Genomic DNA, 24,946 nt, shown 5'->3' on the forward strand with positions numbered 1-24,946 from the left:
GGGACTTCAGCTCCCAGAATTCCAGACTGTTGCCCAACACGGCTGAGGCTTCTGGGAGATGTAGTCCAAAACATCTCTTAAAGGGGCAGAGCTTTGCCACTGGGGAAAGAGGTAGGTTTGCCTACCTTTGCCTCCTGCGCCTTTAAGTCTCCCTGAGCCCTCTTTGTTATCCCCCCTCCCACCTCCCATGCTGGCGGGGCCTCCGCGCTCCCCATTGGCCGCCTCGACTCCCAGCTGTCGCCTCCAAGCCGTCTCCTATTGGCCAGCCGGGGAAAGGGGCTGCGGCCGCGCGGGGCCAATCCGGAGAGTGTTGCTAGGCGCAGGGAGGCTCCCATTGGTCGAATGCGGTGTCCGTCCTGCATTGCTTCCGGGGGGCGCTGTGCCTCCTCCTGCGCCCCGACCCTGGGCTCCAGGCAGAAGGAGGACGAAGAGGAGGCCCTGGGCAGCTCCAGGTCGGTCAGCCCTCCAGGCAGAGAGATATTTACTCCAAGAGCAACGTTTATATGTCTGTATGTGTGTGTGTCTATATGCACAAATTCATACATATACACACAAGCACACACATATACATGTATATACATATGTTTGTATATATGTGTATACATATGTATAAATACAGATTTATATATATATATATATTCACACATGTATATATGTATTTACATGCATTTGTGTGTATCTATATGTGTATATGTATGTGTGTGTGTATATATATATATATATGTAAGTGGACATATATACACACATATATGTATACATACATGTATATATGTGTCTGTGTATGTACATGTATATATGTGTGTGTGTGTATTTATGGGTATATATAGATATGTGTGTATATATATGTATTTGTGGGTATAAATGTATGTATCTGCATGTGTGTATATATATATGAATTTGTGTGTATTTATACATATATATACATGAACATATATGTGTGTGTGTGTATATATATATAAGTGTATATGTATACACACACACATATATATGTATACATACATGTATATATGTACATGCATTTATGTGTGTGCGTGTGTATTTGTGGGTGTATATATAGATACATGTGTGTATATATGTATTTGTGGGTATAAATGTATGTATTTGCATGTGTGTATATATATATATATGAATTTGTGTGTATTTATACATATATTAACATATATGTATGTGTATATGTATATATGTGTATATACATGTGTGTGTATGTATTTGTGGGTATATATAGATATGTGTGTATATATATGTATTTGTGGGTATAAATGTATGTATCTGCATGTGTGTATATATATATGAATTTGTGTGTATTTATACATATATATACATGAACATATATGTGTGTGTGTGTATATATATATATATATGTGTGTGTGTGCTTGTGTGCATATGTATGAATTTGTGTATATATACATGCCCACATATATATGTGTGTATATATATATGTGTATACATACATGTACACATATATGAACATACAGTATACGTGTACACACATGTATATATGCATATGTATGTATGTGTTTGTGTATATATGTATATGTATAAATGTGTGTATGTACAGCATATGTATGCATATCAGTGTGTGTGTGTGGTATATATATAGACACACACACACACACACACACATAAACACATATATATATATCCAAGCATGGAAAGGATGAGGCACGACTTGTCTCTCTTTCCGGAGCCATTGGATTTGGGTCTGGGGGCAAAAGGAAGGTGAGAGATGGAGGCTTTTCTGTTCAGGAGGGGAGCCTCTGGGACTAGTTTGGAGGAGGCAGAGAGGTTTTGATATGGATCCAAGGATGCCAAGAGAAGAAGGAGAAGAGGCTCAAGTTGTATCTCCTTTCATCTGTAGGCCGCCTTTCTCCCACAGAAGGGACCCAAGGCGGCTTACAGGAGCAAAGGCCACTTTAATGACAGCTCTTTTTGTTTCAACTGAAGGCTTTGGGGGGGTGACTTCCCTCCCAGATCAGGACCAACGTCCCTTTCCTTTGTGGGGAGATCTGCTGGAAGGGAAGGGAGGCTTTCTGGGTGGATCTGGAGGAGATCTGGTCAGGATCTGGTCAGGAGAGGAGCCTGGGAGTTGGGATCAGGAGGTTTGCTATTGATTACATTATGAATGGGTTGATAGCGATTAAATTATGAAGGGTTTGATATTGGTTAAATGATCAGGGTTTGATATTGGTTAGATGATAAAGGGTTTGATACTGGGTATCTGATCAAGGGTTTGATGGTGGTTAAATTACGAAGGGTTTGATCCTGATTAAATTATGAAGGGTTTGATATTGGTTAAATGATCAGGGTTTGATATTGGTTAGATGATAAAGGGTTTGATACTGGGTAACTGATCAAGGGTTTGATGGTGGTTAAATTACGAAGGGTTTGATCCTGATTAAATTATGAAGGGTTTGATATTGGATACATCATCGAGGGTTTGATATTGGTTACATGATCAAGGTTTGATAGGGATTAAATTAGGAAGGCTTTGATATTTATTTATTTGCAGTATTACATTATTACTGATTAAATTATGAAGGGTTTGATATTGGACAAACAATCAATATCATTGTGATTCAGTTGTGAAGGTTTTGATAGCGATTTAATTATCGGGGTTTGATACTGATTCTATTATGAAGGTTTAATACCGATTCAGTGATTAAGATTTAATACTGGTTAAGTGATCAAAGTCTGGTATTGGTTAAATGATCAAGCTTTGATAATGATTAAACTATGACGGATTTGATATCGGTTAAATGATCAAGGCTTGATAGCAATCAAATGATCAGGGGTTTAATATTGGTTAAGATATCAAGGTTTGGTATGGGTTAAACGATCAAGGGTTTGATATTGTTTAAACGATCAGGGTTTGATACTGATTTGGTTACCAAGGGTTTGATACTGATTCAGTTGTCGAGGCTTAAACGATCAAGGCTTGATATTGATTAGGTGATCAAGGCTTGCTATTGGTTAAAGGGATGCAGTTTGAAGCATGTTGTGCAAATCAGGATCCCTTGATCCCTTTCTTTTAGGGATCTGTGTATGGGACGGGTGCAAGGAAAAGTGAGAAGAGGGAGGCTTTCTGGTTGGATCTGGAGGAGATCTGGTCAGGATCGGGTCTGGATCGGTTCTGGATGGGAGCCCAGCAGTCAGTTTGGACGGAGCGGAGGGAAAAGGGGGAGGAAGGGAAAGAGATGCAGGGGACGTGACAGCCCTGTGTTCCCAGCTTTGGCTGTGGACACACACCACTAATACCTTGCCGTTTTATTGTTTTGATCGAAGCCCAGGAAACCTCAGGATCGCTCCACCGTACGACTTGGAAGACACATAGCAACAACCACAACAACAGTCTCATCCTCGCAGCCCAAAAAGGACACACGCAACACTTTTAGGATGATGCTTTGGAGGCTTTGCAATCTCCATGCTTCCTTTCTCGCCCCTGCTTTGTTCAGAGGTTTGTTTGCCTTTAGCCCAGGGTTCGAATCCCTCGAATCGGCCTCGGAAACCCTAATAGGTGACTCTGGGCAAGTCACACTCTCTCAGCCTCATGGCAAACCTCCTCTGAATAAACCATGCCCAAAAACCCCCAAAATAGTGTCATCGTAAGTCGGAAACAACTTGGAGGCAACCCACAAGCAAACCCTGCAGAGTTAGATCAGGCTTAGTCTCCCTCTGTCGTTTTTTTAAAGGTTAGAGTCCAAATAATGTTGTTGTTGTTGTTGTTGTTGTTGTGGTGTGCCTTCTTGGTCAGAATTGCTCAGAGCGGGGTTTGCTTTGGCTTTCCTCTTGGGCTGAGAGAGTGTGACTTGCCCAAAGTCACCCTGATTCCAGGACTTTGAACCCAGAGCCAGTGTGAAGCAGTGGTCTGAGCCGCACTTTCTCAGCTCTTGCAATGGCAAAACATATTGGAGCAGTGGCAGGACTACGACTCTGGAGTCCAGGGTTCGAATCCCCGCTCAGCTGTGGAAACCCACTGGGTGACATGAGGTGAGTCGCACTCTCTCAGCCTCAGAGGAGAGCAATGGCAAACCCCCTCTGAAGAAAACTTGCCCAGAAAACCCCACAATAGCTTTGTCTTAGGGTTGCCATAAGTCGGGAAACGACTTGGAAGGCGCGCAACAGTTTTGGTAAGTTGGCAACTATTGTCTTTGTCTTCGTTTTTTGTCGCTCAAGCAAGTTGTCCTTTGCACCCATTTTACAGAAGCAGACACTCAAGTCTTGGTTGCAATCCATCGTTGGGTTGGGATTTGAACCCAGTACTTCCCAGGTGTTCCTCTGAGCAACTTTTATTGGGGAATAAACTGGCCTGATTATATGTGGTTAGTGAAAAAAGAGGCAAGTTTTTTCATTGATGTGGATGAAAGGATGCCGATGGTGACCAGGTACTCTTTATGCGCTCGGAGGCTCTGGATGTGCTCCTATATTTCAAGGGAGAGTTCTGTTTCATGTTCTTCTTTCCCAACTTCCAAAGCTAGGCCACAATAAGCCTCGGCGAAGATTAAGTCCCATAAGCGGGGATGGAACATGTCTGAAAATAGCCATATACCTTGTTGGGTACATCATTAATAATAATAATCAATTAATTAATTGCTCGCTTTCTGAGCCTCCCCATTTGTGCTTGTTCCCCCCCCCCCTTCTGTTGCAGCAGCTGACACATCCTAGAGAGCTTATGAGCTGCTAACTCTATCCTTCCCACATCCACACAACGCACACACACACAAACGCACACAACCCGACAACCCACGTGACTGTGTTTCTATTTATTTATCGGAGCCTGGTCGAGTCCCCAGAGATGGAGGCCGCTTTCCAACTGGGTTTGCCAGGCTTGACTTTCTCGTCTGGCCAGGCAAAGGGCTTAAGGAGAGGTGGAAAGACAGGGGGGATCTATTTTTGGGATTGCCGAGTCCGATTCAGCAAGTGCCTTTTTGGTGCCTTTGAGGAAGCGGCTAGCAACCCCTAAAAGCTCCGGCAAAAATACATTGATTTATTTCAAGGTGCAGTGAGACTTCTTTTTAACTTCTTCTTGGAATTATAGTTTGTTCACTGTCTATATATGTATTTGTGTGTAAATTACACACACACACACACATATATATATTTATATATTGTTAACCTGTGCAGTCTAGGTTTAAATTGGTGCCTTACCAGTCTTGCCTTGCACAGATTCTCCCTGCTTCTTGGGCTGCATCCACGCTGCAGAAATAATCCGGTTTGACACCGCTTTAGTTGCCATGGCTCGTTAGTACGGAGTTCTGGGAGCTGTAGTTCGTTGTGGCACCAGAGCAGAGCTTGGCAAGTTTGGTCAGAGGAAGGGTTTGCCATGGCCATCCTCTGCTGCTGAGAGAGTGTGACTTGCCCAAGGCTTACTCAGTGGGTTTCCATGGACGAGCCGGGATTCGAGCCCTAGTCTCCAGAGCCATAGTCCAATACTCAAACCACTGGCGCTCAGGGTTGTGTCTACACTGCAGAATTAAAGCAGTTTGATACTGCTTTAACTGCCCATGGCTCAATGGTATGCAATTTTGGGATTTGCAGTTTTGTGACTCTCAGCAGTTAAAGCAGTATCAAACTGCTTTAATCCTGCGTTGTAGATGCAACCCTGAGATCCAGCGTCAGAGACCTTTGGCGCCATTTACAGCCTACAAATCCTATTATTCCGTAGTATGGAGCCTTGACAGCTAAAGCGGTGTCAAACCGCATCCATTCTGCATTGCAGATGCAACCCTGAGATCCAATGCCAGTGAACTTTGGTGCCATTACAAATCCTATTATTCCATAGTATGGAACCACGGCAGCTAAAGCGGTGTCAAACTGCATTAATTCTGCTGTGTAGACACAGCCCAGGATACATCAGCTTGCTTTTGCTTACAAGGGATGCCACAATGCTCTCCCTTCCTTACCATCCTGATGGAGCTGAGTGAATGGAAACTACATTTGTACTTTGAAATCCCATTTGCAGCAAATGGAAGCAAGCTGAGGACGAAGGTGGAGGGGAAAGAGAAGGAAACCAGGACGTTTCAAAAGCGGTTCCAAAAGTGGGAATGCAGATGATTAATCTGGACTTTCCTTTCCAAAATTGGAACAATTGGAGAGTATGTTACTCTGGTATTATTTTTGCAGAGCATTAAAAAGTCATTTTTTGCAGGATATTGGCCACATTTACTGGAGGATTCTGGGAATTGCCATGCATTTTCCTCCAAGCTCTGGGATCCCTTTTCCTCTTGGATAGGAAGGTAATGTGAGACGTTGGGACTCTTTCTTCCTTCCTTGTTGGCTCTTGGGCTCTTCCCCTCCAAAACAGCATTGACTAGATGCTTTTAAAGCATCTCTTTGCAGTCATAAGGACTAGAAACTTGCTTCGGCAGCCAAAACCGAAGGAGCGACGCTCCGGAAGTCGGATTCTCTTTGTCCCGTATGACGTCATTTTTTGGGACCGGATCCCAGCTTCCACCCACCTCTTTAGCTTCGCTTTCCTGCTGAGAGAGGCAGAAATAAATGGAGAGGCTGATGAAGCCTTCGGGAATTAAAAATACAATTAAAACAAATGGACAGATCCAAGGAGGGTCTGAAAAAGACAGTCAAATTTACTATGTCCTTCTCCTTTACTCCCAGTTTTTATCCTCAAAGCAATCTCGAGAGGTAGGTGAGGTCAAGAGATAGTAGCTTGTACCTTATAAAGCAATGGTCCCCAACGTTTTGGACTTCATCTCCCAGTAGGGTTTCTCTCTTTCTCTTCTTTCCTCAGTTTGGCAGCTCTAGTGTTAATAATAATAATAATATGTTTTATTTATAGACCGCTATTCCGCAATGATCATAGCGGTGTACAGTAAAAATCATAATGCAGTACAAAATACAAGGTGACAAAGGAGGGAGAAGTCTCGTCCTTCAGGCAGTCCCTGATGTTGCTGGGTCCGCCTGATCGCTCCCTCTGAGGCCGAGATGACAGTTGAGGAGGGAGGGGCCTCTTCCTTCAGGCAGTCCGTGATGTTGCTGGGTCCGCCTGATCGCTCCCTCTGAGGCCGAGATGACAGTTGAGGAGGGAGGGGCCTCTTCCTTCAGGCAGTCCTTGATGTTGCTGGGTCTGCCTGATGGCTCCCTCTGAGGCCGAGATGACAGTTGTGGAGGGAGGGGCCTCTTCCTTCAGGCAGTCCTTGGTGTTGCTGGGTCTGCCTGATGGCTCCCTCTGAGGCCGAGATGACAGTTGAGGAGGGAGGGGCCTCTTCCTTCAGGCAGTCCCTGATGTTGCTGGGTCCGCCTGATCGCTCCCTCTGAGGCCGAGATGACAGTTGAGGAGGGAGGGGCCTCTTCCTTCAGGCAGTCCCTGATGTTGCTGGGTCTGCCTGATGGCTCCTAGTGTTATGAAAATGGCTTTCGCAGCAAAACCGGCTTTCGGCCCTTGCTTGGTCAGAGGTTTTTCCCTGGCTTTGCGTCATCGTAGGCGTCCTCCCCAGTGTCTCCAGGGGAAGGGAGTTCCACCGTCGTCCCGGGTTCACTTGGCACGGTTGCAATGCCAGCATTGCGATTCATCACTGCCAGCCCTGAGATAGGATCCTGGTTGGCACCAAGCGAGGAAAAGGGAGGAGGAAAGAGTCCAGGCTCTGATCGCTTGAGCTTAATCGGACTCTGTGCCGCAGAGGCTTAGCAAGCCATGTAGGCTAATGAGGTTACAGCCGCGTGGTTGACGTGGTTAATGCAGTCTGTCCCACCAGCAATGGGCCGAAATGTCATTGCATCCGCCTTTCCTGGTTCTTCCCTTTTGTACAGTCGGTCTTTGCTATCCATGGAGCCTTTATCCACGGATTCAACCGTCCACAGCTTGCAAAGATGTCTAATATACATACATACATACTTACATACTATATATACTCATGTATAAGTCTAGTTGTTGTATGCCTTCAAGTCTCGCAGTGACCCTCTCCTGCAGTTGAATTCTTTGAATATTATTAATTAATGATTATTACTATTATTATTATTATTATTGGCAAGTTTATTTATAAAGTGTCGTAAGTTTACACGGCGCTGTACATAGCAAATAAAAGCCTGCCGAGGGTGCGCAGTCCAAGAACGAGAGGAAGAGTTTAAAACGGATGACATATCATTAAAATAACAACAAAACAATAGACAATATTGCCGGCAGCGTTTTGCCACGGCCTTTAGGACTGATTTATTTGGCGCTAGTCTTCAGAGAGTGTTGGGGTCTCCTTCTTCGGAGGTCTTTAAACAGAGGCTGGGTGGCCATCTGTCAATGGGGATGCTTTGACGGAGAGTTCCTGCATGGCAGAATGGGGTTGGACTGGATGGCCCTTGGAGTCTCTTCCAACTCTACAGTTCTGTGATTCTAAGATCTGCTTCCTTCAGGGTTGTTCTTGGCAAGATTTGTTCCAAGGAGGTTTTTTTTGCTTGATGCTAGTCCTCATGGAGATCTGCTTCCAGCGGATAAGATATCCAGAAATGTTGTTGTTGTTCCCTGCCCTTGAGTTGATTCTCATTCGTGGCAATCCTATAGATAAGTCATCTCCAAGACTTCCTATTTCCCTGCTTAGGTCTTGTAAATGTATACCCATAATTTAATTTATATGAACTGCATACTGCCTTTCTCCTAGGCTTGGGATACTAGGAATCAGGAAAGTATTATGAGGAACAACTTAGGGAGTTGGGTATGTTTAGCTTGGGGAAAGAGGAGACCTGAGAGCCGAGACTATAGCCCAGCTTGTTTTCTTGTGCTCTAGAGACTCAAACACAAAACCCTATGGATTTGAATGACAAGAAAAGCGGTTCACCCTAAACTTTGACCGTAAGAAATGTTCAACCGTGGAATGGACTGCCTCGGCAAGCGGTGAGCTCCCCTTCTTTGAAGGTTTTTGGACGGAGGTTGGATGGGCATCTTTCAAGGCTGCTGTAGTGAATACATTTTAACGCATGGCAGGAGGTTGGAATAGATGACCCTTGGGGATCCCTTCTGGGTCTAGGATTCAGTGGTTGGATCAAATGACATGCCACTTTTTGTAATTGTGCAGCTGTGATTCTGCCTTTCTTGCAGCTCTTTCATTGGTCGGTTTGGAATAGTCCCAGACCACCTATCGCCACTGAAACCGCAGTTGTTTTCCTCCTCCTCCTCTTCAACCACCCTTTCCCCAAAACTGGGACAGCTTACAACACCTGATTAATAATAAATAAATAGTAAAATATTAAAAAGCTCAATGCATTCCTTTTAAAAGATCAGGCCGCAACAAGCCAATAGAAGCAGAAAGCTGGCCTGAACAGAAAGCCCTTTTCCTTCGACCAGATGGGCAACCAAAAAGCCTAACTTAACCTTGGAAAGGGTTCATGGGCCTCATCTGCACTGCAGAAGTAATCCAGTTTGGCACCAGTTTAACTGTCATGGCCATGCTATGGCTCAGTGCTATGGGAGTTCTGGGATTTGTGGTTTTGTGAGACATTTAGCCTTCTAGGTCTGAGAGCGTGTGACATGCGCAAGGTCACTTTGTGGGGTTTGTGGCTGAGCAGGGAATCGAACCCTGGTCTCCAACACTCAAATCCCTATGCTATGCCAGATTTCCCCTTCCATTATACTTCATTGTGGTTTCTGACAGCTTTGGAAACCACGCTTTTGGGGGAATACCACCCATTTAGTCACCTATGGCGAGCCACCATCCTTCACAGGTGAGCATTAGGAAGAACCTTCTGACAGCAAGAGGTGTTCAACAGTGAAATATACTATTTTGGAGAGTGGTGGAGTCTTCTTCTTTGGAGGTCTTTAAACAGAGGCTGGATGGACATCTGTCGGGGATGCTTTGATTGAGAGTGGCACAGGGTTGGACCGGATGGTCTTTGCGATCTCTTCCAGCTCTGAGTCTATAAAAATCCTCTCTCACATGCACACATGGAATTCAAACCCTGAGCATGTTTTGTTTTTGGTGGAATATGTATTTTCACCTTAGGAAATTTCCATTTGTTTTGGTTTCTGATGCTCCAGCACTGAAACTGGGTGTTCCTCTCACCTTGGGTCACTTCTCTGGTTTCCGTCCCAGCCTTTCCCCGGTGATACCTGGCCCGCATGCCAGCTGCCAGGCATAATTCCCGATGCCAGGGGCCTATCCCACGGAGAGGAAGGGCAGGTGAGACCTGGCTGGCAGGGTCATAGGAAACCGGAGGGTAATGATAGCCTTTGAAACTCACCCACACCTTCCGCATGACACTTTCCAAAGTCATTTCGGCAAGCATTCATTAGTGGCTTTTCCATCTGGATAAATACATGGCTCCCTTTTTATACTCCGTTGAAGGGATTGGCATGGGTCAACCGGGACGTACGGTCTGCATTTGCAGATTTTGGTAATTCGTGGATTTAATTTGTATGTTCTGTTTTAAAAGTTTGGAGAGTGGTGGAGTCTCCGTCTTTGGAGGTCTTTAAACAGAGGCTGGATAACCATTTGTCACGGATGCTTCGGTTGTGAGTTCCTGAATGGCAGAAAGGCATTGGACTGGATTGCCCTTAGGGTCTCTTCCAACTCTAGGATTCTGTGACTGTCCTCCAGCTTGATTCTATGGCCAATGTTCATGGTTGGAGCATTGGATTATGACTCTAGAGACCAGGGTTCGAGTCGTAGCTCGGCCATGAAACCCATCCAAGTTGCACTCTCTCAGCTTCCGAGGGTTGGCAGCCGAACAAATGTGGACTTCCTGCTACAAAATGGTTTTCAAAAAGTTTTTCTGAAGGCTATTGTTAGGAAGAGTCCGTAAAGTTTTCATTAAGATGTCCATAAGGTTTATTATTATAGGCAATGGGACCAAAGTGCTCCACCGCCCTGGAAGGCGGCGGACTAACTTGCAAGCAGAAGACGCTACGGAAGAGAGCTCATACTGTAACAGAAATTTCAGGAAACTTAAAAATCTAGGACTGACAGAGCAAAAGAATTGGCAAGAGGACCTAGTAATTGAAAATCCATAAGTTTATTTCCAATTGTCGATAAAGGAAAACATTGAACTCAGTGGAATTCAAGTTCCAAAAAGCTGAGGCCCCGAACAAGACAAAATGGCTCTTTTTATATTATTGAAGACAAAGAAGCTTCTTCAATACACCTGATTGGCTAATTACAATTTAAACATACAGAATTCTTACAGTCAGAACAGAAATACATGCATACATTAAAACTGCATCATTACACCTTACCCCCTCCTTTAGCCTTCCTTCTAACCTTGCTTCTGAATGTCAACTATGTATCCTTATCTCAGTAGTTTATGTTATGTCTTTTTTACTGGTGCCAGCTTCCATTTAGGTCAAGATGCACTCATTATTCCTTTGCTCTAGTTTTTTCTAAACTCCAAGCCTTTATTTCAAAAACCATCTCTCTGGCTGACAAAGGTGACTCCATCTTTCTATAGCTTTTTTATTTCAACAAGGAATTTCCACCACAATAACAACAGCAGAGGCAAATACACACACACACACACACACAGAAACATACAGGATACACAGAGAGAGCTTTATTTCCTTTCCTGACTTTCCCTCCTGAGTCCAGCTCTGCACCTTGGGCTCCATTGCTGTCTCCTCAAAGGAAGAAAGGAGGGAAGGAAAGGGAGGCTGCTGAATCCCTGGCACATACCTTCCTTTCCTGCAAAGACCGCCAGTAGAATAAGCAGCAGCAGCTAGGTCCTGGCAATCCCTGCGAATGCTGAGGAGGGGCCTTTGGGGGCATCTATGTATGCACAGTCTCAGCCCCTGAAGCCATTGCTGCCCTCACAGTCTGTTCTGAGGGAGGGAGAGAAGTGGGGAGAGCCCTCATTCATTCAGAGGAATGGCTGGAGGGTCTTCTGGGGGCCCTTGAGGGGTTATAAGAAGGAAGGAAGCCCCTCTTCTCCCCCCAAGAAAGGCAAGGGGCCTGTCAGGCCTCCTCTCTCTCTTTCCTCCCCTGCCCCCACCTTGGGGGATTCCTTAGTGCCCAGGTGTTTGGGGGGTTATTATGATAAAAGGGGGCAGGGGGGACCCTTGGAGAGAGGCATGACCATGGAGGGGAGGGGGATCCAAAGGTAAAAAGATCTTTGAGGAGCTCCCTCCCTCCTGGAAAGCGGGGCAGAGGAGAGACCCTCCCTTCTGATGCCTCATTTGGAGAAGAGGTTTGTGCCAAATAGAAAGCATCACACAGGATAGGGTTCAATAGGATTGGAAACAACATTTTTTTGGGGGGGGGAGAGAGAAGTTTTCTCTGGATTCCTGGGGGAGGGGGCTCTGTCTGGGGGGGAGAGAAGAACCAAAATCTAAGCCAAAGCCAAGAGAAGGGAGACAGGGACCTCAAAGCTCTGGCAATCCCCTGGCAACCCGGGAACTAGGCTTAGACGCCCACAGGATCCGAATTGGGCACCCCCCTCACATACTTGCCTTTTCCCTCACAACAACCCTGCAGAGGAGGACCAACAGAGAGACTCACAGCCCCAGAAACAGCCCCCTTGGTTCTGGAAGCATTCTGAAAGGGCCTTGGATACCCCTGAAGGGATGTTATTATTATTATTATAATAATTATTTCTTTATATTCTACCTTTTCTCAAAGGAATCAAAGCGGATTACAGTAATAAAATAACATACAATTTCAGAAATACAATTAAAATTCCAAATCCCCAACCCTCCTCCCAATTATAAAAACATTAATCAACCCTTTAAAAGCTAATAAACAGCAAGAAAATGTAAAACATCCAAAACTCAATATAGTAAAAAAAGGTTTTTTGGGCAAGAAATGGGTCATTTTCTGAAAGTGAGAGGGGAGGGCAGGAACGATAGATACATCAATAACAATTTCCATAACAGTAAGGATGGCAAGGGTAAGGGTCAGGGGGAGGGAGAGGCATTCAATAGATCTAATCTAGTCTGGAAAGGCCTGCCAAAGAGATCTATTTTAATAGCCTTCCTAAAGGCTTCCAAGGTGGAAATATGAGGGATCTCATTCGGAGGTCCTTCCAGAGCCTGGGAGCAGCTGATGAGAAGCACGTCTGGGTCTCCACTGAAAGTCTGGTCTTCTTGAGTTGTAGCAGGTTCTCCCCAGAGGACCTGAGTCTCCAGATGGATTGTATGGGAGGAGGCGCTCCCTCAAGTAGTCAAGCCCCAAGCCATGGAGAGCTTTACGGGTTAAAACCAATACCTTGTATCTTGCCCGGAAACTAATAGGCAGCCAGTGGAGGGATTTAAGAACCGTTGTAATGTGGGCAGTTCTAGAAGTGCCCATAACCAACTTGGCTGCCATATTCTGTGCCAATTGAAGACTCTGAACTTGGCACAAGGGTAGCCCCAGGTAGAGTGCGTTACAGAAGTCTAGCCGAGAGGTGACCAGTGCATGTACTACTGTTTCAAGGTCTCCCTGCTCCAGGAAGGAGTGCAGTTGGCGTATCAGCCGAAGCTGATAACAAGAGCTCCTGACCTTTGCATCCACCTGAGCCGTCAGATGAAGTGATGAACCCAGGAGCACTCCCAAACTGCAGACAGAGCCTTTCAGGGGAAGAGTGAACTCGTCCAGAACTGGCTGACATAACTCCATTCCCGGATTAGGGTTCCCTATTACAAGTACCTCCTTTTTACCTGGATTCAATTTGACTATGTTGGGATAGCAGGGTGAATGGAAGGGGAGATAGATATTTGTCAGGCTCCTAATTGCAGCCCTTCTTGCAACACAAAAGGCAGTACTTTGAAAAAGGAACAGCTTGTATTGAAGATACATGCAATAGAAGTGACTTTTTTGTCAGGAATGAAAGTATAAACATATCACTTTTATAACCATATCAATTAACCCCACCCCATTAACCAATAAAGCTAATTAATTGGATAGCCTGTTCCCGCGCAGTGTTCTTCCATCCAGGATTCATGATTAACACTCTCTCTCTCTCTCTCTCTCTCTCTCTCTCTATATATATATATATATATATATATATATATGTAATATGAAACCCCATCAATCCCAATCTATTATGATACCATATGAAAATATAATAAGCATAAACCCATAACAACATAATACAATATAAAAATACCAATAACTCTCTATGTTCCCCCTCCTTTTCCAGAGACCAGTCTTTTAAACTCAAGCCTCTGTTAGAAGGGTGATTCCCACACATTCCAATCCTAGCAAACAATCACATTCTTTAGCCATGATCTCTCTACCTCTTTATAGTATCTTCTATTAAGGCACATAATAAAACTTTATTTTAACCTACCATAAATACCATCTATCTTAACTCTAATTTAAACCTAAACCAATAACCCTTATGGCATGAATCCCTAAATGAATAAATGAATAAATGCACAAATAAAGGGATTAATGACATATTGTGACTTCAGGCTGGTGCTCCTTGCCTCCAGCAATGAGATGGGACCATTGTGAATTTAGGCTAATGCTGCTTACCTGAAGGTTTGAGATGTGATCATTGGAACCTGAGGCTGATGCTTCTAGCCTGAAACATTGGCGGGATACAAACCGCCGCTTTGCGGCAGTCTCCCGCCGGCGCCATTTGCTCCGCGCGGGAGCCGCAGCAGCCAAACCGCGCGGAGCAAAAAAGAAACTCCATTTCGGAGCTTCTTTTTGCGGCGCCTTTATGATGTCGCGAGGCGCCGCTGGCGCATTCGCGACATCATAGGTGCCGCGACACGTCTGGACGCTATGCGTCCAGTACGTAAACATAGTGGCCCCCATGTGGAAGGGGCGCCGCCATGTTGTACGTATTCTATACGTACTAGGGTTAGGGAGGTGCGGAAGCACCGCCCCTTCCTAACCCTAGTACGTATAGAAGACGTACTATATTGCGGTTTGTTACCCGCCATTGAGACTGACCCATGTGATCTCAGGCTGATTCTCGTTGCCTGAGAGACCCAGACTGGCCCATTGTGACTTCAGTCTGATGCTCCTTGGATGAAGCATTGAGAGGGTACTATTGTGACTTCAGGGTGGTGCTCTTTACCTGAAGGACTGAGACTGGCCCATTGCAACCTCAGGCTGATGCTCCTTGTCTGAAAGGTTGAGACCGGAGAACTGTCACTTCAGACCGGTGCAATATACCTGAAGGATTGGGACTGGCCCATTGCGTGTCAGAAACAGTGTATAACTGTCCTGTCATAAACAGTAAAAATATTAGGGTTTGATTATTAGAGTTTAAGTAGGAGTTATAGTTGTAGTTCATAGTAAGTAGTGTAGAGTGATGGGTTATAGAAAGCATGTAGTGGGGAATGTTAGAAAGACAGATGATTAAGGAGGGCGTTTGGAGAGGGGCTGGGGTTACAGCTGGAGACTGGTTATCAAGGAGGAGTGAAGCTGGCTTGGGAACACCGCTCTTCAAGGTGAGGCTGTCTGGGAGAAGGGAAGGGAAGTAGAGACAACCTTGGTATCTATGCAACCTCCGCTTGTGTTGCTTTAGCTTGGGAATTGGGGGCTGGCTCAGGGAGGGGTTGAGCTAGTTCCTTTGGACTTCAGATTTTGCAAAAAGGTGTTAATGGGTGTTTCTGCCTGGATTCATCAATAAAGCTTCTTTAGTTTCAAATGGGTTTTATTTTTTGAGCACAGGACTGACTCTAGATCTCACATTGCAATTTCAGGCTGATGCCCTTTGCCTGAGAGATAGAGACTGTCCATTGTGACCTCAGTCTGATGCTCCTTGCCTGAAGCATTGAGACGGGATTATTGTGATCTCACCCTGAGGTTCCTTGCCTGAAAGACTTAGATGAGACTATTATGACTTCAGGCTGGTGCTCTTTACCCGAAGCATTGAGACTGTCCAAATTGTGATCTCAGGCTGATGCTCCTTGCATGAAGGATTGAGACAGGACTATTGTGACTTTGGAAAGATGCTTCTTTCCTGAAAGCATTGAGACTGCCCACTGTGACTTCAGTCTGATGCTGTTGCCTGAAAGATGAAGAGGGGACTATTGTGATTTAAGGTTGGTGCCTCTTACCTGGAGGATTGATACTGACCCATTACGACCTCAGGCTGACACTCATTGCCTGAGAGATTGAAACTGGCGCAGTGTTACTTAAGTCTGATGCTCCTTGCCTGAACAATAGAGACTGTCATATTGTGACCTCAGGCTGATGCTCCTTTCCTGATGGATTGAGACCAAACTATTGTTAGTTCAGGAAGATGTTCTTTCCTGAAGGATTGAGACTGTCCCATTGTGATCTCAGGCTAATGCTCCTTGCCTGAAGCATTGAGACTGTGCATTCAAGCTGATGCTCCTGGGTTGAAGGATTTAGACTATCCCATTGTGACTTCAGGCTGATGCTTCTTTCCCGAAAGACTGGGGATGGCTCATTGTGACCTCAGGCTGATTCTTGTTGCCTGAGAGATTGTGACTTCAGGCTGCTCCTTCCTTACCTGAACACACGAGACTGGCCCATTGCTATCTCAGACTGATGCTCCTTTTCTGAAGGACTGACACTAACTCATTGTAACTTTCGGCTGATGTTCCTTCCCTGAAGGATTAAGATGGGCTTATTTGCAGGTGTTCCTTACCTGAAGGATTGAGCCTGGCCCTTAACGACCAAAGGGTTATGATCCTTGTCTGAAGCATTGAGGCTGTCCCATTGAGATCTCAGCCTGAGGCACCTTTCCTGAAAGATTGTGACGGGACTATTATGAGTTTAGACTGATGCTCCTTGCCTGAAGCATTGAGACTGGCCCACTGTGACTTCAGTCTGATGCTACTTGCCTGAAAGATTGAGACAGGACTATTGTGACTTAAGGCTGATGCTTCTTTCCTGAAAGACTGAGAATGGCTCATTGTGACCTCAGGCTGATTCTTGTTGCCTGAGAGATTGAGATGGGCCCATTGTGACTTCAGGTTGGTCCTCCTTGCCTGAACGAATGAGACTGGCCCATTGCAATCTCAGACTGATGCTCCTTTTCTGAAGGACTGACACTAACACATTGTGACTTTGGGCTGATGTTCCTTCCCTGAAGGATTAAGATGGGCTTATTTGCAGGTGTTCCTTACCTGAAGGATTGAGCCTGGCCCATAGCGACCAAAGGGTTATGATCCTTGTCTGAAGCATTGAGGCTGTCCCATTGTGATCTCAGCCTGAGGCACCTTTCCTGAAAGATTGTGACGGGACTATTATGAGTTCAGAGTGATGCTCCTTGCCTGAAGTATTGAGACTGGCCCATTGAGATCCTTACCTGAAGCATTGAGATTGTCACATTGTGATCTCAAAGCCATCCAGTCCAACCTCCTTCTGCCATGAAGGAAATCTCAATCAAAGCATATCTGACAGATGGCCATCCAGACTCTGTTTAAAGGCCTCCAAAGAAGGAGACTCCATCATTCTCTATTGAGGGAGTGTGTGCCACTGTCAAACAGCCCTTTCTATCAGGAAGCTCCTCCTAATGCTGAGCTGGAATCTCTTTTCCTGGAGCTTGCATCCATTGCTCCGGGTCCTAGTCTCTGGAGCAGCAGAAAACAAGCTAGCTGCCTTCTCATTATGACATCCCTTCAAATATTTAAACAGGGCTTTCATATCACCTCTTAACCTTCTCTTCTCCAGGCTAAACATCCCCAGCTCCCTAAGTCTCTCCATTGTGGTGGCTCTCCTCTGGACATACTCCAAGTATGTGAATGTTGATCCTGTCCTCTGGGGTATTAGCTACTCCTCCTAGTTTGGTGTCATCTGCAAATTTGATAAACATGCCCTCTATTAAAGCAGGGCTGCACAAGTTGTGGCCCAACAAAAGATCAAAAGCGAACGACTTGACAGAACGGAAATAGAGAGTGATCATATTAATTCCCCAATAACTAAACAAGAGGTAGAAAGAGTAATACAAGATTTAAAAGGAATTAAATCTGCTGGCCCAGATGGATTCACATCCATATTTTATATAGATATAGATTAAAAATGAACTGAGTGAGCATATGACTAACATTACAATGAAATATTCGATAATAAAACAATCCCAGAAACATGGAAACTTATCTGAAATTATATCAATACTTAAACCCAATAAAGATCCAGCCAATTCTGAATCTTATCATCCGATCACATTAAGCAATCAAGATTATAAAATATTAATGAAAATCCTAGCCAAGAGATTAACAAGAATATTTACCTACTTTAATTAAAGAAGAACAATATGGATTTGTGGAAGGCAGATATGTTTATGAACCAATAAGGAATATATTTAATATACTACATCATGCCAAACAATACAAAAATAAATTAGCTTTGATAAAACTAGACGTTTACAAAGCATTCGATTCAATAAATCATGAATATCTATATAAAATTTGTAGGGATTTTGGATTAGGGGAAAGGTTTAGTGAAACCCTCAAAGAAATCTATAATGATACAGAAGCAGAAATCATGATAAATGGAGAGAAATCAAGAAAATCTAAAATGAAAAGTGGAGTAAGTCAAGGTTGCCCACTTTCCCCTTTATTATTTATATTAGCAATGGAAGCGTTTGCAAATATGATTCGGGATCAGAAGAGATAAAGGGAAATGAAATAGACAAAGAAGAGATGAAGTTGAATTCATTTGCAGATGATCCTCTGATAAAGACACAGAAACCGAATGAAGCTGTAATCAAGTTATTGGAAATATTTCAGACATTTAAAAACATTTCTGGGCTTACATTTAATATGGATAAATCAGAGATAATGTTTAGGAATACGAATTGGCCGGAACAAAAAGAACAAAAAGAAACCCAAATTGTGTCAGGATTGAAATTGGGGATTAAAAATCTGAGATATTTAGGTGTAAATTTACCAATTAAATTAGATAATTATTGTACAAGGTAATTAAAATCAATTATGGGGTGATTAATAATCAAATTTCTAAATGGACAAGTAAAAATGGGAAAATGTTAACAAAAATTAGAATGTTTAAAACGATGGTACTACGAAAGTTTTTATATTTATTTCAAATGATCCCAGAAATAATCCCTAGTAAAGTTTTAAAGAAATAGGAAAAGTCAATATTAAAATGGATATCAGGGAATAAAAAAGCCAGGTTATCTAAGGCATTATTATATGAGCATCAAAGTAATGGAAGATGCGGAGCTCCATCCCTCGAATGATATTTTGAGGCGGTTCAATGGCTAAGAATGATAGAGGCAGAATATAACCATGATATAAAGTGGGTTGAATTAGAAAGACAGAGCAATCAATTGGAGTATGTCTCTATCTTTCATGGGAAAATATGGGGGAGATATGAATTTTAAACATGAGGACACTCTGAGGGGCTGCCATTGGCTGGAATCCCCATCCTTCCCACCATCCCTGGCTACTTTGTGTTCTGGCATCCATTTTGTGTTCCAGTGGCCATTTTGTTCCAGAACCTTCTCTGAGCCTCAGTTGAACAGAGGCTCCTCTTTCTCTCCTGAGGCTCCAGAGTCAGAAGGAGGCCAGGCTCCTTGGGCCAAAAGGGAGGAAGTGTGTCTCTTTCTGTGTCTTTTCTGAGAGGGTTTTCTTATTACACAGCTCTGCTCCTTCTGGGGAACATGGGTTTTAAAAGGGATCAAAAATTGGAAGATAGTTTTAAGACAAGCTTTACTCTTCTTCTTCACAAACATGGGGCTTGGGCTTCTAAGAGGAGGCTACTCCCCCCAAAAAAGCCAAAAGTAGCTCCTTTGGGAGGTTTTAAAAGTCTCCCCAGTTTCCTTATTAAGAGATTTTCACTCAAGAAGGAAGCCATCTCAGATGACCAAATAAAAATAGAAACAAACAAGAACAACAAAAATAGGGATTACAGACTTAAACAAACTACTTATTTTTTTCAAAGGAAAACCATTATTTGGAGGGTAAAAACAAGACTTTGGTTCTTCTACCCTTTTACAACTGACTCAGGCTCTAAAATCCAGTTTTAAAGTGTGTTAACTCTTCTGGTTTCATCCTATGGAATCCTGGGATTTGTAGTTCGTTGTGGCATAAGAGCTCTCTGACTGAGAAGGCTAATTGTCCAAAGGTAAAATCCCAGGATTCCATAGCACTGAGCAGTTAAAGCTTTCTCAAAGTGTCTTATTTCTGCAGTGTGGATGCAGCCTTCTTGGGAAAGGAGATGATGCTGTGGAAAAGCACTAAGGACATCTGGAGGTTTCAGCAGATTATTTATTTATGTATTTATTTATGATGCGCTCATTTCACATCTAGCTACAGGGACGTAACCAGGGCTCTCTCCAACTCCCCATCCCCTAATCCCCCACCACTCTAAGAAGGCATGGATTATCTGTTGTGTAGGGGAGCTGCAGTGCATCTATGCTAGGTCCACAGGGCTTTGTTTGGTGCAGAGGGAGGAAGGGGATGCCCAGCTCTGCATCGGCCCAAAGGAGGCACATGTCACCTGCGTATGTCACTATGAGGATGCTGATCTCAGTGACTTTGAGTGCTGCAGTGTTTCTTGCCAAGTCAATCCTAACCCTGGTCCCTTTTTTCAGGAACTTCATCTCTGCCTCCTTCTACACGGCTTTTGGGGCCTCTCTTTCTGGAAGTGACCTAGTGCAGGGCCACCAGGACCTCTGTTCACCTGATGACCGACACAGGGGCCAAGCGGAGGGAGTTGGGCTCCAACAGAAAGAGGCTGCGGAGGTACAAGAATTCTTTGGTGAGCTGAAGTTCTTGACTATTAATTTCATCTGTGTCACTGCTGGGCCAGTTCATGAAAGCAAGCGGAGAACATATTCTCCCAATATGGCAGAGACAGTCCTGGTTAATCCTCTGTCACCCCACTTTTTGGGGGGCTTTTAAAAATGTCCTGGTTGCTCTCTCATCCTCCCACTTTCTCCCTTCTCACCTCACTTCAATTCCTGAGTGCCATTCAGTTTGCACCCCATGAACTCAAAAGAGGGGAGCGGAGAGGAAAGAAGGAGGCAGGATATTGCCCTTCCCAGGAGGCTGAAGCAAAAGCAAACTGCTGTGCCCTTCCCTGTTTGTGTGACCTTCCTCATAAACAACTTTGGCCATCCTCACCACCTTCTGGATTGTTTGTCCACATGTGTCTTCCTTTTCCCATATGTGCAATGTTGGAGGATATGGGGAAACATCTCTGGATCTAAATATGGGGTAGCCCCAGTGGCCCTCAATCCCAGTGTGCTCCCCAAAACTGTTATTAAAAATGACATTTGCCTCTGAAATGTGGCAAGAAATTTCTAAATGCACTATAATTCTTTGGTGGCTAAATGTTCTGTATGTGTTGGGATAGTCAGTATCCTACTAAATCTTCAATATCTCAGCCATGGCCTAAATTATATTGTTTATGATATTAGAATCATAGAATCATAGAGTTGGAAGAGACCACAAGGGCCATCCAGTCTAACCCCCTGCCATGCAGCAACTCTCAATCAAAGTATCCCTGACAGATGGCCATCCAGCCTCATCTTAAAGGCCTCCAAGGAAGGAGACGCCACTTCATTCTGAGGAAGGAGTGTGTTCCACTGTCGAACAGCCCTTACTGTCAGGATGTTCCTCCTAATGTTCAGGTGGAATCTCTTTTCCTGGAGCTTGCATCCATTGTTCCCGATCCTGTTTTCTGCAGCAGCAGAAAACAAGCTTGCTCCCTCCTCAATATGACATCCCTTCATATATTTAAACAGGGCTATCATATCACCTCTTAACCTTACCTTCTCCAGGCTAAACATGTCCAGCTCCCTAAGTATATTATATTGAAAGGATTTGAGACAAACTGGATTTGAAAGGCAGCAGGTTTTTGCTTGCTAACATAATTTAAACTTTATTTCCTGCACTGAATTCTGAAGTGATGAATTAATATTTGGATGCATCATGTGATTTGCTCCCCTTTTCCTTAGTCACTCTCTGGATGAGGGTTATTTTCTCTTGCAGGTGACCTTTGCGGACATGGCAGTATATTTCACCGAGGACGAATGGAATCTGTTGACGAAAAAACAAAGACTTATGTACAATTATGTCATGATGGAGAATTATGAGAATGTGGCCTCTGTGGGTAAGGAACCTGAATCCATTGTCCTTTCTATGAAGACTGAGGTCCATTTTGTGCTAAATGATCATGGTGCTATGATTCCACTAGAATTACAGAATCATAGAGTTGGAATAGACCACAAGGGCCATCCAGTTCAACCCCCTTCTGCCATGCAGGAATACATTTCCAAACACCATCCAGCCTCTGTATAAAGACCCCCAAGGAAAAGGACTCCACGAAACTAGGGAGTTGCACTGCCAAAGAGCGCTTACTGTCGCTCCTCAAAGGGCTTGATGGTTTCAAGATCCTTCACCACTTTGGCTGCCTTTCTCTGGGCATGTTCCAACTTGACAACATCCTTTTTAAATTGTGGGGCCCTGAACTGGACACAGGATTATTCTGACTAAAGCAGAATAGAGTAGTACTATTACATCCCTTGATCTAGGGCTATTCTTGTATTGATGCAGCCTAGAATGATATTGGCCTTTTTAGCTGTATACTGTATTGGTTGTTGAGTCATCTCCTGGTGCCAGACAGCATGAAGCATCCTCTGCAGTTAGCTTGCATCATGCCGTGTGCTCTGACTCAACACTCAATGGCAGTCTCAAAGGAAATGATGCCACTTTTCAATCAAAGTATTTTTAACATATATTTAATGGAATATTTTTCAACTGCCTGACTCTCTGATGCCACTGATTTCCTCATGGTAGTTCCCCTACAATCTCTTCATTGCTAGCTCCTAGGAGTAAGGATACAATCGTTATATGGATTTGGGGGCATCCAGAACAGTGTCATGCTCAGGTCACTCACACCAACTTTATTAATTTAACCTGAAATAGGGAGGGGTGAACGTAGGGCTAAGTCTTGGGGTAACACCTTCCTCTCTTAACGCTGAGATTTAGTCTTGTCTGTCATTGTCCTTGTTTACAGAAGAACTTGTCAGTCGTGAGAGAGTCCACACAGGAAAGAAGCCACATCAATGCCAGCACTGTGGGAAACATTTTGCTTCCAAGTCAGTCCTTGTCAAGCATCTGATAGTCCACACAGGAGAGAAGCCATACAAATGCCAGCATTGTGAGAAATGTTTTTTGTCAAAGTCACACCTAGTGACACATCAGAGAGTCCACACAGGGGAGAAGCCATACAAATGCCAGCATTGTGGGAAATGTTTTTCTCAGAAGCCAAGCCTAGTGACACATCAGAGAGTCCACACAGGAGAGAAGCCATACAAATGCCAACATTGTGGGAAATGTTTTTCTCGGAAGGCATACCTAGTGATACATCAGAGATCTCACACAGGAGCAAAGCCATACAAATGCCAGCATTGTGGGAAATGTTGTTCTTCAAAGTCATACCTAGTGATACATCAGAGAGTACACACAGGAGCAAAGCCCTACAAATGCCAGCATTGTGGACAGTGTTTTGCTCAGAAGTCAAACCTAGTGACACATCAGAGAGTCCACACAGGAGAGAAGCCATACAAATGCCAACATTGTGGGAAATGTTATTCTCAGAAGCCAAGCCTAGTGACACATCAGAGAGTCCACACAGGAGAGAAGCCATACAAATGCCAGCATTGTGGGAAATGTTTTTCTTCAAAGTCATACCTAGTGATACATCAGAGATCTCACACAGGAGCAAAGCCATACAAATGCCAGCATTGTGGGAAATGTTTTTCTTCAAAGTCATACCTAGTGATACATCAGAGAGTCCGCACAGCAGCAAAGCCATACAAATGCCAGCATTGTGGGAAATGTTTCTCTTCAAAGTCATACCTAGTGATACACCAGAGAATCCACACAGGAGAGAAGCCATACAAATGCCAGCATTGTGAGAAATGTTTTTCTTTGAAGGCAATTTTAGTGACACACCAGAGAATCCACACAGGAGAGAAGCCATACAAATGCCAGCATTGTGAGAAATGCTTTTCTCTGAAATCACACCTAGTGAGACACCAGAGAATCCACACAGGAGAGAAGCCATACAGATGCCAGCATTGTGGGAAATGTTTTTCTCTGAAATCACACCTAGTGAGACACCAGAGAATCCACACAGGAGAGAAGCCATACAAATGCCAGCATTGTGGCAAATGTTTTTCTCGTAAATCAATCCTTGTGATACATCAGAGAGTCCACACAGGAGAGAAGCCATACAAATGCCAGCATTGTGGACAGTGTTTTGCTCAGAAGTCACACTTAGTGACACATCAGAGAGTCCACACAGGAGAGAAGCCATACAAATGCCAGAAGTGAACTAACATTATTTTTTCAATCCAGCAGTGAAAAGGCCCTTATGGTTTTGTTTGTAAGGGTTGTCTATCCATATGTCTGTGGTTTGTCTGTGGATAAGTCTGTTTATGTTTTAAAGTTATATTTTGTTAAGTTTAGGTTTTCATTGCTGTTAGTATACATCATAGTTTATAAATTTGACTGGAGATTGTAGTATAGGTTAGAGAAATGGAGGGGTGGGATTTGTTGCAGCTGGCTCGAATAGTTATGGGAATGATATTAACAGGAAGGGGCTTAGTTTCTGGGGGTGGCAAAGGGGGTCTTGTTACCTGTGGAGCATAGACTGTAGGAATTGGAGATGGGGGCTAGGTTGGGAAGAGGGTGGTGTTTTAGGTTTTAATATATAGTTTGGCTGGGAGTGGGCAGTTCTGGCTTAAACACTGAATTCCTTCTATGTGTTCTCAATAAAGTTCTTTGCTATTTCAACACACTGGACTCTTTGATGCACAGAAGTTCTGCATTTGCACAAAATTGACACTTTCTTCTCTCCCCAGTCCTCACTCCATCCACAGCTATAAGAAAAGCAGAGGCAAACACATACACATACACACACACACACACAGAGAGAGAGAGAGAGAGAGAGAGCTATATATACAAAGCAGAGTCTTCCCAGCCTTTCTCTCCTGAGTCCAGTTCTGCAGCTTGGGCTCCATTCCGGAAGGAAGGAAGGAAGGACGTACTCTTTCCCTTCTTCCAGAGGCAGACATTATTGTAGAGGCTATAGGTGAGGTGTCCAGTAACTCAGTGAATAAGATCATACTGGAT

General features: G+C 44.1%; 2 protein-coding genes across 5 annotated transcripts in view; one reads left to right on the top strand and one right to left on the bottom strand.

Annotated features, from left to right (window-relative positions):
• The window catches only part of LOC149301511 (uncharacterized), a 235,000-nt gene that overhangs the window by 144,311 nt on the left and 65,743 nt on the right, over positions 1-24,946 (bottom strand). The gene's annotated exons all lie outside the window — the stretch shown is intronic.
• On the top strand, positions 389-24,607 carry LOC149301516 (uncharacterized). Of its 4 annotated transcripts, XM_089484039.1 has the most exons (6): positions 389-452; positions 6,146-6,233; positions 8,730-8,836; positions 20,395-20,561; positions 21,797-21,917; positions 22,824-24,607. In XM_089484039.1, the coding sequence occupies exons 4-6, from the start codon at positions 20,487-20,489 to the stop codon at positions 24,143-24,145; spliced, it is 1,518 nt and encodes a 505-aa protein (XP_089340165.1). In that variant the 5' UTR covers positions 389-452; positions 6,146-6,233; positions 8,730-8,836; positions 20,395-20,486; the 3' UTR covers positions 24,146-24,607. The 4 variants fall into 4 exon arrangements, with proteins under 4 accessions (XP_089340165.1, XP_089340168.1, XP_089340169.1 ...); XM_089484042.1 differs by lacking the exon at positions 8,730-8,836; XM_089484041.1 differs by lacking the exon at positions 6,146-6,233 and having other exon boundaries at positions 403-452.

Source organism: Sceloporus occidentalis, unplaced genomic scaffold, assembly GCF_023333645.1.
Source record: "Sceloporus occidentalis isolate IW3139 unplaced genomic scaffold, rSceOcc1.0.p SCAF_21, whole genome shotgun sequence".
Taxonomy (NCBI): Eukaryota; Metazoa; Chordata; class Lepidosauria; order Squamata; family Phrynosomatidae; genus Sceloporus; species Sceloporus occidentalis.

Bases quoted from the DNA above. Each gene is read 5' to 3' on its own strand.
- LOC149301516 (XM_089484039.1), top strand. From the start codon at position 20,487: ATGACCGACACAGGGGCCAAGCGGAGGGAGTTGGGCTCCAACAGAAAG. The intron at 20,562-21,796 runs GTGAGCTGAAGT...TTTCTCTTGCAG, and splicing joins GGAGGTACAAGAATTCTTTG to GTGACCTTTGCGGACATGGC. The intron at 21,918-22,823 runs GTAAGGAACCTG...CCTTGTTTACAG, and splicing joins TGAGAATGTGGCCTCTGTGG to AAGAACTTGTCAGTCGTGAG.